A 19,151-nucleotide genomic window follows, 5' to 3' on the forward strand; every position below is an offset into this window, starting at 1 on the left:
AAGTCCTACGTAATAAGAATAGATATGTAAGAGTAGGATAGCAATAGAGTGTAAGCATAGAATTGTAAGAGTAAGACAGGCTATGTTAGAAAGGGACGGCAATAGGACGCGGTTGCTGACTGAGCCTGCGCCTGTTGCGGTACCCAAAATAAGTACTTAAGCTCGCCTTTTTGTATGGAAAAGTGTGTACACCTCGGAATAAAAACAAGAAGAAAAGAACTGAAGATTCAAGTTGGAGTTTTATTTGAAAACCCATAATCTACACCATATTAATTAACAGTTGGTAGTATCGATGATGACCATTGATATTGAAAATGGGTCGGCTAGACCCATCTTCAAGTGTGGAGATATGATGAATGGTGAAATCTGTATTGAGACGAATTCTAGTTCTAGTATGAGTACGAGTATGTATACTGCGGGTATTTCGCTTTTATTGTTTTAGAAATACGAATTCACTTGCCGTTAGTTCGACTCTGAGCAATCGATGTGGATTCGAGAAAACCCGTGTTTACATTTTCCAAAATATGTATATTTCCACAGTAGCGACATACACTGTACAGTCATATACATATGTAATAAGCCGTAGGTATCTAAATGATACTTTTCTATAAATATCTTATACATTATAACTGCTTTGGCACAAGGAGCGAGGTTCAAAAACCTAAGTACCTATCTCAAAAGCACTGAAGTTTGAAGGTGGTAGAACCCTTTGTGGTTCGACTCCGGCGGCACCACCGCCACACCTATTTCTACCTAATAACAGCAGTGTTAGGCGCTGCTGTGTTCCGGTTTGAAGGGTGTGGTAAGGGAGATAGACTTTTCCGAGGCGTTCCAGCTTAGTCCTCAGGGGTAGCGGCGCATCTGTGGCCGACCTCAGGTAGGAATATCTAATCCTATCTGGGGTTGATTACAGATGTCCATGGGCGGCAGTAGCCACTTACCATCAGGTGGACTGCATGCTCGTCTGCTACTCTCATATTATAAAAAAAAAAAAAAAAAAAAAAAGTTAAAAGTTTCTGTAGTTTAATTATGTGCTAAATATATTAAACAATTATATATAAAGGTGACTGTGGTTAATTTTAAATTATTTAAAAACTTATTTTAAAGTTTTAGAGCTTTTAAGCTCTGTGGATTGTGTATTCAGCAACTTTTTGTTTTAATAGCTTCATAAGAGTAGTTTTATTTAGTCATTTGTTTATAAATAATGATTGTTTGTTATATAATACGAATAATGACATTACAAGGTTTGGAAGTAAAATAACTAATTGTTACATTCAAATTTCAGAAGCAAGGGGTTAGGGTCCTAGGTTCTATCCCAGCCAGGAGTTGAAAGGCATAGTTTATTAATAATATTCGTGTTAATGTAAAACGTACCGTTTAATTATTAAATTCCATTTAATTTCTTTCTGTTTCCAATTGCAATCACATGTTTACAGTTTGAAATAAAAACTGGCATAGTATTTATGTCACGTTTCAGACAATATGAACATTCGCCTATTACTGCTGCCAGCGGTGGTGGCCAGCACCATCCATATAGAGATCGTGTCCGGTTCGGAAACTAGGCCCATTACTGTGAAGGATCAGGAGAAATTCAAATTAACGGAGGATGCTATTTATCACCAATTAGTAATTCATAAATAATACACCTACATACATTCACGCCCGTGATTCGGGTACAGAAATATGGTGGTCACCTTAACACCAACAGGAGCGACGATCAAGCGCGACACGAAACAATCTGTTATCTTAACTGTGAAGGAGTTCAATAACAACTTTTCCACTCCCGTAGTTTTCAAAAGAAGCATTGAGCAGGGCGTCATTGAAACCATGAGCAGCGCTTTTTCAAAAAACGAGGAATTGAGCGTCGGATAGCGAGCGTCGCAGAACGATAGCCCTGAAATTTGGCACCAGGCAGATTTCGCATACTTTGTCATCAGGACGTAACTTCTGTCCTGTAGATCACGAAGACAATTTCGCATTATATTTTTAAGAAGGAGCTAACTTCAAATTCGAAAACATTCTTGTTTTGTACATGGTGTTTTCAGTGAACGATGACAATAAGTAATACAAAAAGTTACAAAATAAAAGCAATTTATTATCCAAATACAAGTGAAATTTAAAATAATTAGTTAATTATTCTATTCAATAATTGATTTGAGCGATCAGCATCGATCACTCAACAATTCACAGTCGATGATCGAGTCGTTTACATTTTTGAAAAAAACATATATTTCCATAGTAATATACAGACATACCCATATATGTTTTAGTTACGATTAACAAGTGTTGTTTACTAATAACTGTTCTATAAATATCTCCTCATGCGATATAACGACGCTGGCAGAAAGTACTGATACCTAAGTATCTCACTAGCGCTGAAGTCAAATATTTCTGTAGTTTATGCGCTAAATACTATTAAACAATTATAAGTGAAAGTAACTGTGGTTTCTTTTAATCTCTAGAAGCTTTCGGAAGTTGTGGATTATGTATTCAGGTATATATTTGTTTTATGTAGATAGCATACGAGTAGTTATATTTAATAATTTGTTTATGTACCTATATTATGTTACTGTAAAAGCCCGAACTGCAATAAATCTTAAGATTTATCGATTGATAATAAGATTAACCAACGTCAGTTGGTAGTTTTTTTTTTTTTTTTTTTATAATATAAGAATAGCAGACGAGCATGCAGTCCACCTGATGTGGCTACTGCCGCCCATGGACATCTGTAATCACCCCCAGATAGGATTAGATATTCCTACCTGAGGTCGGCCACAGATGCGCCGCTACCCCTGAGGACTAAGCTGGAACGCCTCGGAAAAGTCTGTCTCCCTTACCACACCCTTCAAACCGGAACACAGCAGCGCCTAACACTGCTGTTATTACGTAGAAATAGGTGTGGCGGTGGTGCCGCCGGAGTCGAACCACAAAGGGTTCTACCACCTTTGAGAGAGTTGTCCGAATTTATTAAAAAAGAGATAATTTCCAGCTTGTACCAATACCAATAGTTTGGTTAATGTTAGGATTAATGAAAGAGAATTAAAGCTCTAATAAACAAATGACAGCCCGCGTTGTCGACTGTTGTCACTGGTCGCCAGCGACAGTCCATGACCGTTGTCGATAGTCGACAGCCGGGCTGTAGCTCGTGTGTTAGCTTACTGGTGCGGGGAAATAATTGATGATGGATTCCGTTGCATCAAAATCGCCTGGGGTGTATTAGAGTAACTATGAATCATATAGGTTAGATCCGATTTTACATAAATTGGACCCACCTGCACGCAAGATACTGCCGCGCCTTGCTCGCTTTCTTTTCTATTTTCTTTTATAACCTAACCTAACCTAACTAATCTTGTATGAAACACTATATGATTAATGTATTAAATAAAAACTGTCAAAGTATTTATGTCACGTTTCAGTCAGTATGAACATTCTTCTATTGCTGCTGCCAGCGCTCGTGGGCGGCACCATACATATAGAGATTGTGCCAGCGACAGAAAGCAGAAACGTGTCGGTGCGATGGTCCGGTTCGGAAACTAGGCCCATTACTGTGAAGGATCAGGAGGCATTCAAATTGACAGAGAATGGTGTTGGTTACCAATTGGTAATTCATGGATATAAAGCACCCACATACGTTCACGTCCGCAATGCCGGCCAATACGGGTACAGAGATATGATGGTCACCTTAACACCAACAGGAGCGACGATCAAGCGCCACACGAAACGATCTGTTATTGTAACAGTAAAAGAGTTCAGTAACAACTTTTCCACTCCCGCGGTTTTCAAAGGAGGCATCAAGGAAGACGTCGTTGAAACCATGAGCAGCACTTGGTCAAAAAGCGAGGAATTGAGCATCGGTAGAACGATAGTCTTGAAATTTGGCACTAGGCAGATTTCGCACACTTCGTCAAGGATGGAGGAAGTACACAAGTCCATCACGAAGACAATATCGACTAGTTCGGACGTCGAAATGACACTCCAGCCGTGGCAAAAGGCTAAAGCGATCCTGAAAGCAACGAGAGCGCTTCTAGAAGTAGAAGTGGACTATGAAGTGACGGTGGAAGGTGACATTCACTGCTATTACACGTTCTTCTGGATACCTATCCAGTCACAAGGCTTCGACATTCAAGACTACTTTCGATTGATAAAGAAACCCAACTGCATAAAATCCAAAGAAGTAATTTCCGTAGATTATTACTACGGAGCACAAGTAGACGTCACAGATGGTGACCAGAAAGTTCCATTTGAACTCGTGTAACCCACAAATTGATTGATTGATTAATTTCCTAGTTTCCTATATATCACATTGTAAGAAAATACTCACATTGCTTATATTCCTATTATATTTTTAAGAAGTACCAAACTTCAAATCTGAAAATATTATTTGTTTATGCATGATGCTTTCAGTGACGCCGTCTATAGGTATTAATGAATAGGTACATTTTTTTTCCAAAGACAAGAGAAATTTCAAAGAAGTAACTGATTATTCGATTCAAAAAATAGATTTTAGTAATGGCGTAAGTCGCCATTTCACATGATCAGTCAACAATTCACCATCGATCATAAAACTTCGACAGGCAATCGGGAAGAGGTCGCCATGTGTCCACAATTCAATGAAATTATTAAGCAATCAGTTCATTTGTTGACAAATGTAATAACGCGAACAATTTTTCATACAAATAAAATTTTCATTGCTTCATTTGATTATATAGTAATCGTTGAAAATTAGCATTAGATACTTCACAGTTCTAATTAAATCTGTTATTTACCGTGTTAGACTAGAACTGGTTGATACTTAGCCGATGTAATCGTGACGATATACCCATTGCATATGTATCGTTTAGAAAAAATAACAAGACAATATTATATTTCCAGGAAAATTAAATATTAGTATTACAGTCTGTAAAATAAGGGTTGAAAAATATAGTGGTCGGAAGGTTCGGTAGCAACCCGTTTTGGGTTATATCAGTGAATGCTAAATCTTTTTTTGCCGACGCGTGTTTTCGAAGTGCACACACAGCCTAAGGGTGGTAATCTGTGTGTTTCTAACCTATCGATTTAGCCTAAAGGGTCTGTAGATTTAACTCGACCCGTCATATGTGGGGTTAGTTTAAAGAAGCTATCTCAAAACATTTTACTTTACATAAATAGTACCTAGTACATAATGAAAAAATTAAATAACCCATAACAGGTAGTCACATATCCCTACTTTATCACCTACATAATATAAGAAACTAAATGAAAATGCAAATTCAATTCAATAATTTTCAAACAGCAGCTATCTACAGATAAATGTTATTACTAAAAATAATTGTGTCTGAATATTAATAAATAACACTCGAGGGCCAGCACGCTCCATTGGTCCTCTGAGTTATGTCCACAAACATTTTGAATACCATTGCTTTATTATTGGTGTCGTTATTAATTTTGACATAATCTTTGGCAGATTCTACCCTGTTCTATCTATAAGTCCGAATTTGTAGCGCGATTGATATGGCTTGATCTTTATATTAATTGTCATTGAATTTTCACATCTTTATAAAAACTGATATTTATATGTATATTTTTAAATATTAACGACCAAGTTTATTATTAAGATAAGTTTTGATACCATAATTATACAAAAATTATGGGTTAATGTTTATTCGATTTAATTTAAAAATAGGTAAATACAATATATTCATATCGAAGATTTTTTATGTATAATTGATGATTAATGATACACGTACACACCTTTAAGCATCAAGTAATAAACGAGTATTTTCATGCGGAAATTGTGTTCAAATCAAATTCAACAAGTAGAAAACTTTATCAAACGTTATTAAATTTAAGCGTAAACATCTTACTTACTTACTTACTTTAATACATACGATCATGATACTTTTATCCCTCGATCGACACCTATTTGATTAAAGTATCAAAATGGATTGCACAATACAAACCCCAAACCCGCGGAATACAAGTCGACATACCGTTTTATTGCTAAACAATTAGCTACATCCAGTGAGACACCAACATAATAAACACTTTAACAGAAATGTATAAGGTTCAATTTAACAGTAACAATAATATTTAACTTTAGGGGTGATCTGCACTGACCACGCAACTGACCACTCAATTTAGCCGGATGGTTAAAGTAAACATAAAGGAATGTCCAGTAATGTATTCCGTATAATAATTTGATTAATTTTGGATTGCTTTTATGTGTGTAGGTACTTATTTATACATATGTCGTATATAGATAAATAAGTATCAAGGCACTTGTATTACTTACTTATAAAAATCTTTTCATATTTTGGTTCATTTGACGAATATTCATTTCTTTTCTAAAGTGACGAAACATTTTTTTAATAATTGTTACTTGCCTAATATTGTTTATACAAAAGAATTACGTACAAGTACATACCTATAACAGCTTGGAAAAAATATGTTTATGATCATGTTTTGTTAAAGTTTATAAGATAATAGGTTGCAAATAGTGTAAGGTAATCATACAATATTTTAAGTTACTCGTATACTTACCCCGTTTTCACCCCTGTGCACTTACTATTATATCACCGTCGATTGAAAGAATAGAAAATGCGGCATATAAATATTTTCGTCATCATTTTAATGTTTTTCGACCTACCCACTATTCCATTTTAAATCCATTTAGAACATACGCACGTAACGTTTCTTACCACAGCAGTTTCCACTACTAGACCATCGCCCAATTCTAAAAATTACGACCTCATGAAAAATGCATAATCATAAAACTGTACCTAATAATAATGTATGTCTGTCGTTACCAGATGATAAATCCGATTATGCGCAACCGATTGTCGATATCGGAAATTTACGAACGGCAACACGCAATTAATTTATAATTGAATTAATTTACAACTGGCAACATGTCGTAAATTTATAATCGAGTTAATTTAAACGGAACCGAATCGAATTGATCTACTGAATGGCGGGCTAATGATGGCGTACGGCCCGACAATTATACAACGCCCCATCCCCTTTGAAATCCGCAAATCTGTAGGTGTGTTTTAATCACTTCATTTAATTCGTTGCTACTTTATTTTTGGAATCGGATACATATTTTTATTAGCTTATTACAGATTCCTCACCTAGTAAGTAAAATTAAACAAAAAGGAAAATATTAAACAAAAAGGAAAACTAAAGTCTATCACAAAGCTTCTCTAACGTAGATAGTTATTAGATAGATACTTCATTCAAATATGTACTATTTGTATTTAAATATAATATTAGGTACATTATTTTTTTATATTTTCATAGTAAGTACCTACCATATCTTCAAAATATTTTTCTTTCATATTTTATTTAATAAGTACATAATTATTTGAAATATTTACGATTTTATTAATTTTATTGCGATTCAGATTAACTTACACAACTAGCACAGTTTAAATTTTAATTAACTAGCACTGTTTACTAAATCTGAGTTTTTTTCATTCATTCAATACTATCCAGCGAGGACTACAACGTAATTAGTCTATCTTTGAAAGTATTCGTATGCAAATTTTGTTCCATTTCTTGATTTGATGACAGGCGTAAAGAAGAATTAATTTTAATTGTTGATGCGAGTGTGATTCGAAACGGCGACACCCGTGAGTACCGTGACAAAATATTATTAAATAGTTTTAATTGTCATTTTGAGAAACGTTTTGTGCATTTTAAAATAATAATTACATTAAAATGATTTTATTTGCTTATTTTTTTTTTTTTACTTTCAAAAGCAATTAATATAAGTATGTTTCCTAAAAATATTTTTTTTATGATTTGTAAATAATACTGTATTATTATAAGAAAATAAACAAAATTATATATTATTCACACCTTGGAGGATTATCAGGAGTCCTAATTTTATACGTTAGTCGTTAACAACTACCCTCATATCGAAATAAAAAAAAATAACGTCAAAAAAGTCAGAAGTGACTCTTTCAATAAATGTGTTTACTTGTTTATTCTACATCAATGATTATATTTCATTATTTATTAATAATACGTATCGTTACGGTATAGAAACCTAGATTCATTTTGCAAGATATATTAACTACACCGTGTAACAATAGTTATACATTATTTATTAGTTAATGCAATTAACATAAAATAATATGCCAAAGATAAATTTATACTTATACATCAAAATAGTTGCTGCAATATTTGCTGTGAGTACTTACATATTTGTTATTTATTTAGGAGATAATTAATATACGCAATGATTACATGCAAGAAAAAGACAAGGTGTACTGCAGTTCCAAGTATCAAGAAAATCAGCGTTCGGCTGAAAGTACTAGCATAATACTAATATTATGGCATAATCTTAGTTATATACCTATTTCCATTTCTCCAATATAAATCCGTAGATAAAGGAAATAGGTTTAAAAATAAATTTCTTGATGATTTCGTATCGTGTAACCTTAGATGAATAAAATACTAATCAAAGCGTGTAACTAAGCTTGAAAACTAGGTACTTGTCGGTAATTTCGAAATCTCAGGCGACCATACTACTAGGTAATTAATTTATTTGTTTTAGTAAGGCGCACAATTTTAAAGATTTTTATAATACATTGAGTATGGACATCTTGAATATCAACACAACTAGTGCCATCTAGTTACATTGTGATAAACAATAATGTAAGATTGTTCTGTTTATTATAAATTATCTGTATTTCACTATTGTATACTTGATGAAAATTATGGGTTTAATATAATATAAAAAAATCTATATTATGAACTTAAATTATTATAAATAAGATAATTTTCACATATTTTCTGAACGCTTTACAAGCTTTTTGACGGATATGTTTCTTTGACACATCTGACATTACACATTAATAAGTTCTTCAATAATCTGTGTATTTCGAATTCGTTCGCCGGAGTGTAACGAGCGCGTAAATACGGAATTTCTATTGATTTTATAGTCAAAGTTGCATTATTATCAAAATAATAACGGTTAAGTTAATGGATTGCTACTAAAAACGAAGTAATTATTAGGATTGTGGATAGTATTCGATCTTGATGTCTAAACAGTCCATGACAATGCCCTCTATAGACTTAAATACGTACACGCGACTTTCGTGCGCTGTGTTTTGTGTAAGTAATTGATTCTTTTACTCAATAACTCGCTATTTGCCAGTGAAAGACAACATGATGCCACAAACGTAGATATTAATAATTACTTTTAAAGAATCCACTTGTAGTTCGCCCAAAGCAGCATTTTGTTTTTATAAAAAATGTCGGTATTTAATTGAAAAAATATTTGATATTGCATATCTTTTTATCTGCATTGTAAAAATGCATTTATTATTTTTAACGCTGTATATTACATATGCTTAAGTAACCCTCTGGAATCCTTGAAGTAGATAGCTATCAATTAACACATAAATCCATTAAATTAATGATATGTTTACCTGGCGCATCAAATATTTATTTAGTGCGCATTGTGTTGTAAACATTATTTATGTTACTAATTAAACAAACTAGCTGTCTTTAGAATACAACAAACATGTGATTGGAGATTTTTGAGCAAAGTGCCCTACTTTTGACTGTGTTGTTTAATAAATAATCAAATCTTAAAAAAATATTTTTTAAACATGTAGTAGCATAAATGTTCATTAGATTCATAAAATCAGAGCATGAGCTTCTCCTGTACCACTAGGACCTCACACAAGTGATTATTTATTAATTTCTAATCTGGCATTTGAATCTTGGACACCAGTGTGAGTGGCCCGTGTTTACACCATAAAGATAACTGCTCTCAACTTGCATAAATTACAATTTTATTCTGTGTGATGAAATAAAATAAAATGTTTTAGACTTCAGCTGTGACTGCGTTTGTATTTGCTGTACTACGTCTGCTGAAACCAGAGTTATACTACCTGGATGAACTTGATGGACGGAACTTAAGTAAGAAACAAACTTGCAGTCATAATAATTATTTTAAAAATATATCATCTAGAATCCATGCCTGTTGCCAGATAAGTAACTACCACATAGTGGACATCATTCTTACAGTTTTAATGTCTATGGCTGGACTTTAGATAGTTGATTAGTAATTTAACCATTAGCACAAATGTATTTCCAGCCAGTGTATTGCCCAAAAAGAAAATTACAATTTCACTTTCACTAAGCTTCTAAGAATTCAAAGAGTCATTTCCCTGAGGCTGTGATTTCATATTTGTTTAATAGTAGTATTAATTTGATTACTTTCTGAAATTAGGGAATTCACATTGGAAGTATGGTAATGTCTGTTTAAGTCACCAAAATCAAATAGAAAATATTACAATATGTAAATAATATTTTTTCCAACAGTAATCCACTATGTAATATGCGGCATGATGATAGTGACCACCACCATCGGGTTCATCAACAGCTGCGTGGTGATGAGCCGGAGTTCCACACTGAACAGCATCAAGTTTGTCACCATCTGGCTCCTGCTGGACTCGCTGTTCGAGACCAGCCGAGTGGTGTATGTGTTTCTGAGTGAGGTGGTCCTATGCGGCCGGGGTCAGATGCAAACATACGACTTGATGGTCAGTTGCGGGCAATACTGTAAGTTATACTTTATTTTTTATACTATAATATAAGAGTATCAGACACACACAGCAGCATTAACACTGCTATTATTACATAGAAATAGGTGTGGCAGTGGTGTCGCCGGAATCGAACCGCAAAGGGTTCTACCACTTTCAGAGTCCACCAAAGGGATTTAATGGCCATAGTGTCCCTCTCATGCGCGCGTAGCGTCGTGAGTAAATTGTGATAGATGTGACAAAGCCAATGACGCGCACGGTTGGAAGTTAGATGACCGCTAATAGATAAATTTGATACGTGCTTCCGACGTTTAAATGGTTCCTCTTATTCACATATCTGTAATCAAACTTTTTCAAAGAAAATACAAAATCCCATACCGGACTCAAAACAACTGAAAAACGAAAGAGTTTACTCCCAAAAGTGTACGTGTCGGGGGCGGATTTTGGGCTACAAAATCGTATAATATATTAGATATCGTATTATGTATCGTGTATTTTTTATAAGGAGACCTATAAGAGAAGAGCACCTTTAAATGGCGGCAAAATTTTTAATCTAAGTCCTTTTTCAGGGTTCCGTATCCAAAGGGTAAAAAACGTATTATTAAGCCTCACCTGTCTGTCCGTCTGTCCCAGGGCTCTATTTCTGGAAACGTATTAGACAGACAATGGTGGACGCTTTAACAACAAATACTTAATCTTTGTAAAAAAAAATATTACTTAATCAATTATTTTTTGTACCTATTTATAAAAAAAAAAATATTCGACATCTTTGTACTAATTTTTTTTCCCATTATTTTCCCGAGCATGTCTGGGATAGTTACGGTACGGTCCCAATCGTATTCTATTGACCCCGGATACAATAGATAGATGCTGTGTCATCTCTAAAAATAAAATAATAAATATTTTTCTTGTTCCAGTTCTCGACAGCTTCCTCTATTGCCAAATGATACTTCGGCATTGATCTGCGGCGAAGTAACGAGATTTTTATATTGTGTACTCACGATATTTACTCCTAAGTGTTATTCTAAATTAAAATATTTACTTAGTCGATACATTCCTCGAATATGTGATGATTATCAACCAAAAATACGATCTCTTGTGTGGTCGGAGTTTAAGCGGAAAGCGGGGCGGAGCGGAGTGCTGTTCGTAAGATATTATTATGAATGTTTGAAATGGTGATCAAATCTATTAGTTTTTACAACAACATTATTTAACTTATCATGTATACAACAATTAAGATATCTAATTGTTTGTATTGTATCTTACAAAAGAAGTGCAAGATATTTGTAAATTCATCGTCTTATTTACGCGACATTAATCTTACTGGAAGCAAGTGAGGATTCACTGATGAATAGGGGAATAATGTTTAAGTACAGTACAGCCTGGTCTATTTTTAAATAAAAATATATAAATATATTGTTACTGAAAATGTTACTTATGATTATAATTTTATTAAACCAGATTACAATATCCGTTTTCTGCCTAAACTCGCGCGCGAAATCTTTTATTAGCATATGTTTATTAGTGAGAAAAATATTTTAAATAGTATGTAGTATTTTATTGCCGATACCATTCAAAGGATGGTGTAGTTGTATGTCTATTACTACGATATAGGAGATATTTATTTCGTGAAGGTACCTAATACTAAGGATTAGCGTATGAGATCTCTCCCTTATGTAACTGTGATTTGATCGAATTACGAGTGTAAAACTGTATATATAACGTAGAGTTAATCTATAACTAAAAAGGCGATATCAGTATTCCGTTACTTTTTTACAATTGTTGAATCATGTATGTATATTATGTATTCGTTATATTTTCGTCCATTTCGGTTGTAGTGATGCGTATGTATGTGTTAATGTAAGTGAATAAGCTGTATTACAACAATGTTCCTCGTGATCTGTATCTGTAGTGTGTGTGAGAAATGTAAATTTTGCCTAATGGGAGCATCGCAACGTGTTCATTAGAACCAATTTTACATTTTTGAAATCATAAACTTTGTACAATTCGATCACTTTTCAATAGGTACGTTATTTCGTTTTTATTTATTATCTAAATATACGGAGTGAATTTTTCAAACGGGCCTTCAGGGCCAAATACAAAACTATACATAATAAATTCTAAAAGGAGTACCGAGGCCGATTTTGATAAAAACTAAAACTGCATCATTACTTTTTTAAAATATCTTTTCCCTAGCCGGGACTCGAACAAGTTCATTTTGAAAAAAAATCACCCTCTATATTCCTATAGTACTAAAGAATTATACATAAGTCATGTGTTATATATAATCCATAAGGATTAGTACGCCAATGTATGAAAAAATGTGTTTTCTTCAAAATTTTCCTTTTCCTTTAATTTGTCACATAACATTCCTTTCCGGAATTTGATCCTTAAAAGCGACACTTATCAGATAGTGGAATAATATAGAGGGTGTATTTTTTTTCAAAATGACCTCGTTCGATTCCCGGCTAAGGACAAAGGTTTTTATAAAATCTGATGATGCAATTTTAGTTTTTATCAAAATCGGCCTCGTAACTCCTTTCAGCATTTTTCGGTAATGCCTATAGTTTGGGATTTGGCCCTGAAGGCATATTTGAAAAATTCACCCTGTATATTAGGGCATAGCGTTGCCTAGATAACTAAATTTTGGAATTGCAAATCTGTGGATTTTTTAATGATAATAGAGTACTTCATAATAGTATTTCTATTTTGACCCGAAAATAATAACGGCTATGGTCATGTACCTACGTAAGATTGTAATAATTGGAAATACATATTTGACTTGAAATTGATACGCTTTAATAAATCGTTGTAATGGGGATTCATCCTTAGAATTATGTATTTAAAATGATTATGATTATTACAAATACTATATAATGTTACTCACTCGAGTAAGTAAACGATTGTATCGGGTCGATGTTCCATTCTATCAGCTGTTTTATGTTATTTACTATTGTTTTCACATTTTATTACTAAGATTATTAATTTTATAGTTTAAGATTACACGTTAGGATTGTTTTTATTTTATAACTATGTTTTAAAATCGACAGAAACATGTAAGTAGTGTTAACTGTTTTTGATATCTGTAACCATGTATGTAGTGTATTATATACGTAAATTAGCTTTGGCACTTGAGCAATATTGTAATTAGTAAAAAATATTTTCAAAATTCTATTACTTTAGAATTTAGAACCGTACTGTCAGATCTATATATACCTAATATAGTAATTAATTAAAAAATAATGTTATTTTCACCTAATACCCATGAAAACAAAAAAGTTCAAGAGATATTCTCTTAATTTGTGGTTTCATCTTTATAATTTGGTTCAATAAATATTGTATTCGTAAATGGCTGCAATTATTATCTCTCGCTTGTTTTCTATAACGTGTTAGCAAGAAACTTATATAAACTATAGACATTTTGCAGTACAATATTTCCTGAAGTAATTATCCAGTAATCTTGGACGCCTTTATGGCTCAAAAGATAAATTGGTCAGGGCCTCCGTAACTATCATCTCTACAAACGCATCCTCTTTTTAAATAGATCTTGTTTCAAAAAGTTTTATGCTAGCACTTCCAAACTTGTACAGTTCCAAAAATATTATTTCACAGTTTGGAGATAATTTTTTATTTTTATTGTATTTCTATTTGTTATAATAATAAAATCTATTATATTTATATATGCCAAATTGCATTTAGCTTTATTTGTTGTTTAATTTTATTGGCCTAAACAATCGAGATCAACACCTATAAAAATAAAATGTACCTCGCCAATGTTTATTTGTCGGATATTAAAAGGGTAACAAATGAAACATGTTGTTATATTTTCGTTTTTTAATCTGTGAGTTGTCTGTCCAAAAATATAATGCATACAGCTATCAACACTTCAACAGGCTACAGAATTCAAAGTGCACTTCCTTCAAACTACAACAAACTATAAAAGGCATTAGGCCGCCGACACGCTCGCATACTATTGTAACTATTTACTGTTATTAAATGACTTCATAAAGATCATATCATAACAAGATATAATAACACCTTATTAGAAACATAAATAAGATTTGTTTTAAAATAACAAAATGACATGAATTACCATGTAAGTTAAAATTTTGTGCGGATTGCTACATTCGTTTTGCAATATCATTGCATAGAAGATCAAAGTTAATGTTAAATATTGAACTCCAAATTTACTATAAAATAAAAAATGTTTTTAATACATGATGTATTTTAATTTGTAACGATTCCACATTCCTATATGATTGTAAATATGTGCGAGCGTGTGGGAGCCGCCAACAACTTACGACCAACCAACAAGTTCATATACTTCTTCACTCTTGGTGGTGACCGCGGATCTCGGAGTCTTCAGGTATATGCCTACTAAGGTAGGAGAGTCAATCCTTGAGTACGGCACCCTCGGACATAAATTATCACAATTTGTTTTTTACATATCTATAGTAACATAATTATATCATCGATTGTATTTTCGCTCAATATCCTTCCCTGGTCTAACTACTCGATCCGCGACCTGTCCGGACACTAATTGTGTACAAACAGTTTGCGTTTTTAATTTTTAAATGGCAGTTATTTACTCCTTTTTTATTTTCCTCAAATTATTAGTGTATATTGTAAACAAAAAATAGTGTCTACCTACTTAACCATCTTACTAGTACTTCCTTCACTGTTCATACAGAATTAGCTCCGTCAACACCACACAATTCAATACAGTTGTTCACCTACAGCACACACTTGCCCCTCTATTACTCTATTTTGACTATTTCTGAATTTGTTATAATACACGGGAAATAAAGGACATAGCGAGTTGCGCTTTAAGCAAATTTTACACACGTATTATACAATGTTACCCTGTACAATTCATAGACAAAATTTTCAAAATATAGGCCAATTCGAAGGCAACAACATTAGTGTATGAAATATTAAAATATCATTGAAAATGTAAAAATAATTATTTTTATATTTTACTTTTATCGTTCCGATTTTCACATGTAACAATAATAGTTATATATAATACTTACATAAAAAAATTGTCGGTGCAATGATCTATTCGTTCAGACCATTTCATTCATGATACTGAGCTATAGATACATTAGTTAGTTCTTCTTGTTATATATAACCAACTTTCAATAAACAAACAATAAAATTAAATCATACAAAGAATTATTATATTTAGCAGATTATTTATATTTCATACACTACTGCTTAAAACATAGAACAAAGTTACAAAAAATTGCATCAAAATATGGCTTTAAGGTGACAATTTACTTCCGAATTCCGTACAATCGTAAAAAAATATAACATCGTTTCACAGCGAGCTCCATGGCACGCGGAGGACACGCCCACATTCCTACATTTATTTAAAACTATTGCTGAAAGTACGAAAATACTATGAAATATTTTATACTTAATGGCACTTCTAAATGTTTGTATTTTAATAACTCTCTCGAAGGCTTATGAGAAACGTTTAACCTTTTAACTAGCAAAATACAATCTGTACAGACGGGAAAATCGTATAGAACAATTTTACAATTCTAATGTAACTATATTTTCTTCACAACTTGGTCTATAAAACTTCGTCTTAACATCTACAAAAATGTGTCGGATAGAAAATCTTTTATGCACAGTGAATTGTATTCAATATATTGTGTTCGCTTGAAAGAAACTATGAAAACCACTTCATATACATTTAGACCTATTCCAATAAATTTAAGATTCTCACAACCCACTACAAAGGTCATAATTTACATTTATCAACACTGCGAGGGTGCTGCATATAAATGTCCTTGCGACTTCTGCCATCCTAAGATTCAAAATATTAAGATTTAAAGTCATTTATACCCAGTACTTCATAGTTCCATAGATAGAGCAATCGATTGCATTAATAATAAAATCTAATATATAAATGTAGAATACAATTTGCGAGACGATCGTTTGAGATCCAAATACAAGGAACTAAAATTATCTAATTCAATCATCTCGACGCAGTCACGGAAAGTAATACATCAAACGACACTAAATAACTATAACAAAATTTTGCATTTAATCATTAATTGAATCTCAAATTAACTATCAGTACATACGGATCTATTTACACAATAATAATAATAATAATAATATTGTCATGAATTTATTACAATATACTACAAAATAACGTATATTCTTTCCTTCACAAGCCATAGTTTTACATATAAAAAGTTGTTTGAGAAAATATACATTACTGTCCGCTAGTTAAACTTTATATATATGCAGATAGACAGCATTGATTATCATGACTGCGACATTTATAAAATAAAGTTGAAAATTAAATAAATTTATTGCTTCTTCTGTACTTTGTATAGGCACTATTAACATCAGTCTAAACTGAACGAGAACGTTTTAAAACAAAGAGTACCATCTAACGGACAGCACAGGCCGATCGATTTACGATATGTCTCAGCGTTCTTACGTACAATTCAAAATCTATTATAATAATACACTAAAATAACAACTTATATTAACGTACTATAACTAAACGAGGAAAACCTCTTCCTATATTACTTCAAAAATGCGTTTCTCCTATGCGACTGCATTATAATAATTTTGTAAAAACGTTCCAATCAAAATTTGGCTTCAACTAGTACGAGCTGAATTAATAGCATTTTAAGGCCAATTAATGAAAATCGATTTCATTTTTCAATAAAGTTTTTGGCACCTCTACATTGATAAGCACCTTGGTTGACAAGCAGACACATCTAATAGTAAGCCAACCGTTACTAGAGCGCATTGCGATGCAGTAGATAGCGGTAAGAATATCTGTGCAGCGACACACTCAGTTTTTGTAACCTCGAGGGCGAAATGTTACTGACGAACCGCAATGTTATTTTATATTACGATACATTTAAAGTACTTGCAATTATAAAATACTCATCTTTCGCCTACTTTATTTTGTTTTGTATATTATTTTTGTAAATTACTGTAATGCATATCATTTTAAATGTGTACTACCGTGGTACACATTTGTTTTTTTACAACTTTCATATTAATAATTCATATTCATGAAAAATTCAAGCTGAAATGCAAACGCTACTCATATAATTGATAACAAAGCTAATTTTTATCAAAGACTTAGGTACAACAGTAAGGATAATCGTTGTTTTTCCTTTACACATATTTATATATAAACGTGTTCGGTACGCAATGTTTTTAAATGTTGCATGAACTTTTCTGATTTAGCGGTAAATTTATTTTTTATGTTTCAAATACAGTTTTTGTACATATGTTGTTACGAATAGGGTTATAATTAGAACATTTAATACTTTTATTATGGAGAGTATGGCATCTATTCTCTATATAGTATTGTATGTATGTAAAACATGAACGATTTTAATCATCTACACTTGACATCACTGTCGAGTGTAGATGTTAAGATAGTGTGGATAAAATCTTGAGGCGTCGTGTATACAGGGTGAATTTTTAAAACGGGCCTTCAGGGCCAAATCCGAAACTATAAGGATTAGCGAAAAATGCTGAAAAAAGTTACGAGGCCGATTTTGATAAAAACTAAAACTGCATCATTAGTTTTTTAAAATATTTTTTTCCTTAGCCGGGAATCGAACGAGTTCATTTTGAAAAGAATTACACCTCTATATTATTCCACTATCTGATAGTGTCGCTTATAAGGATCAAATTCTGGGAAGTAATGTTATGTGAAAAATTAAAGGAAAAGGAAAATTTTGAAGAAAATACGTATTTTTCCATACATTGGCATACTAATCCTTAAGGATTATACATAACAAATAATTTATGTATAATTCTTTAGAAACAGTCATAAGTCATACCATTGAAGAATTTATTGGTTAATCAACTAATTATTCGATGTTATGACTATGACATACGGCTTAGTATGAGAAAGTAATAGTTTGGCAAATAAGTTACCGCCGTTTAGGATTTATTTTTTAATGAAAATAGATAACTGATTAAATAGTATATTCTTATTGTTTATTGTTTACAACTTCATTTCAACGTTAAATATGATTTTCTATATCTCTTTTTTTAGTAATCACTCGGATTTGACTCTAAAAAGTAATTCTCGCAAATTGTCAACTTTACATCTGTATTAAACGAAACTCCGCCCATAGCAAGTAAATCTATTTTAATGGTCCTAAAAATAACCTTAGCTAAGTCTTACATAAAAATATAAATTATTGGGAAACAAAACGTCCATTTCGAATGATTAGAAACATTGAGCCAAAAAAAATATTAATACACAAAATGTTTAAATTGATGAATGGCGGGAACTTAACTGCCAAATTAATATGAAAAAATATGTATTTTCTTAAAATTGAGGCTTTTCCTTTAGTTTGTCATTTATCATTACTTTCCAGATTTTGATCCTTATAAGCAACACTATCAGATAGTGGAATAATATAGAGGGTGCATTTTTTTTCAAAATGAACTCGTTCGATTCCCGGCTAGGGAAAAAGTTATTTTAAAAAAGTAATGATGCAGTTTTAGTTTTTATCAAAATCGGCCTCGTAACTCCTTTCAGCATTTTTCGCTAATCCTTATAGTTTCGGATTTGGCCCTGAAGGCCCGTTTTAAAAATTCACCCTGTATACA

The 19,151-nt window shown here is 32.4% G+C and overlaps 2 protein-coding genes across 3 annotated transcripts; both read left to right on the plus strand.

Annotated features, from left to right (window-relative positions):
- The first annotated feature begins 2,354 nt into the window (after positions 1–2,354).
- On the plus strand, positions 2,355–6,309 carry LOC140756371 (U-megalopygitoxin(8)-Mc8-like). The gene is made up of 2 exons (XM_073091849.1): positions 2,355–2,494; positions 3,417–6,309. Exons 1-2 carry the CDS (start codon positions 2,485–2,487, stop codon positions 4,253–4,255), a joined length of 849 nt encoding a protein of 282 aa, XP_072947950.1. The 5' UTR covers positions 2,355–2,484; the 3' UTR covers positions 4,256–6,309.
- Positions 6,310–7,926: 1,617 nt separating this feature from the next.
- LOC140756423 (uncharacterized) lies at positions 7,927–16,576 on the plus strand. 2 transcript variants are annotated; one of them, XM_073091934.1, is made up of 4 exons: positions 7,927–8,171; positions 9,822–9,912; positions 10,318–10,557; positions 11,456–16,576. In XM_073091934.1, the coding sequence occupies exons 1-4, from the start codon at positions 8,118–8,120 to the stop codon at positions 11,497–11,499; spliced, it is 429 nt and encodes a 142-aa protein (XP_072948035.1). In that variant the 5' UTR covers positions 7,927–8,117; the 3' UTR covers positions 11,500–16,576. The 2 variants fall into 2 exon arrangements, with proteins under 2 accessions (XP_072948035.1, XP_072948027.1); XM_073091926.1 differs by lacking the exon at positions 7,927–8,171 and adding an exon at positions 8,851–9,099.
- The last annotated feature ends 2,575 nt before the right edge of the window (positions 16,577–19,151 follow it).

Source organism: Epargyreus clarus, unplaced genomic scaffold (assembly GCF_041222505.1).
Source record: "Epargyreus clarus isolate Ecla_fem2 unplaced genomic scaffold, WU_Ecla_fem_2.2 ptg000003l, whole genome shotgun sequence".
NCBI lineage: Eukaryota > Metazoa > Arthropoda > Insecta > Lepidoptera > Hesperiidae > Epargyreus > Epargyreus clarus.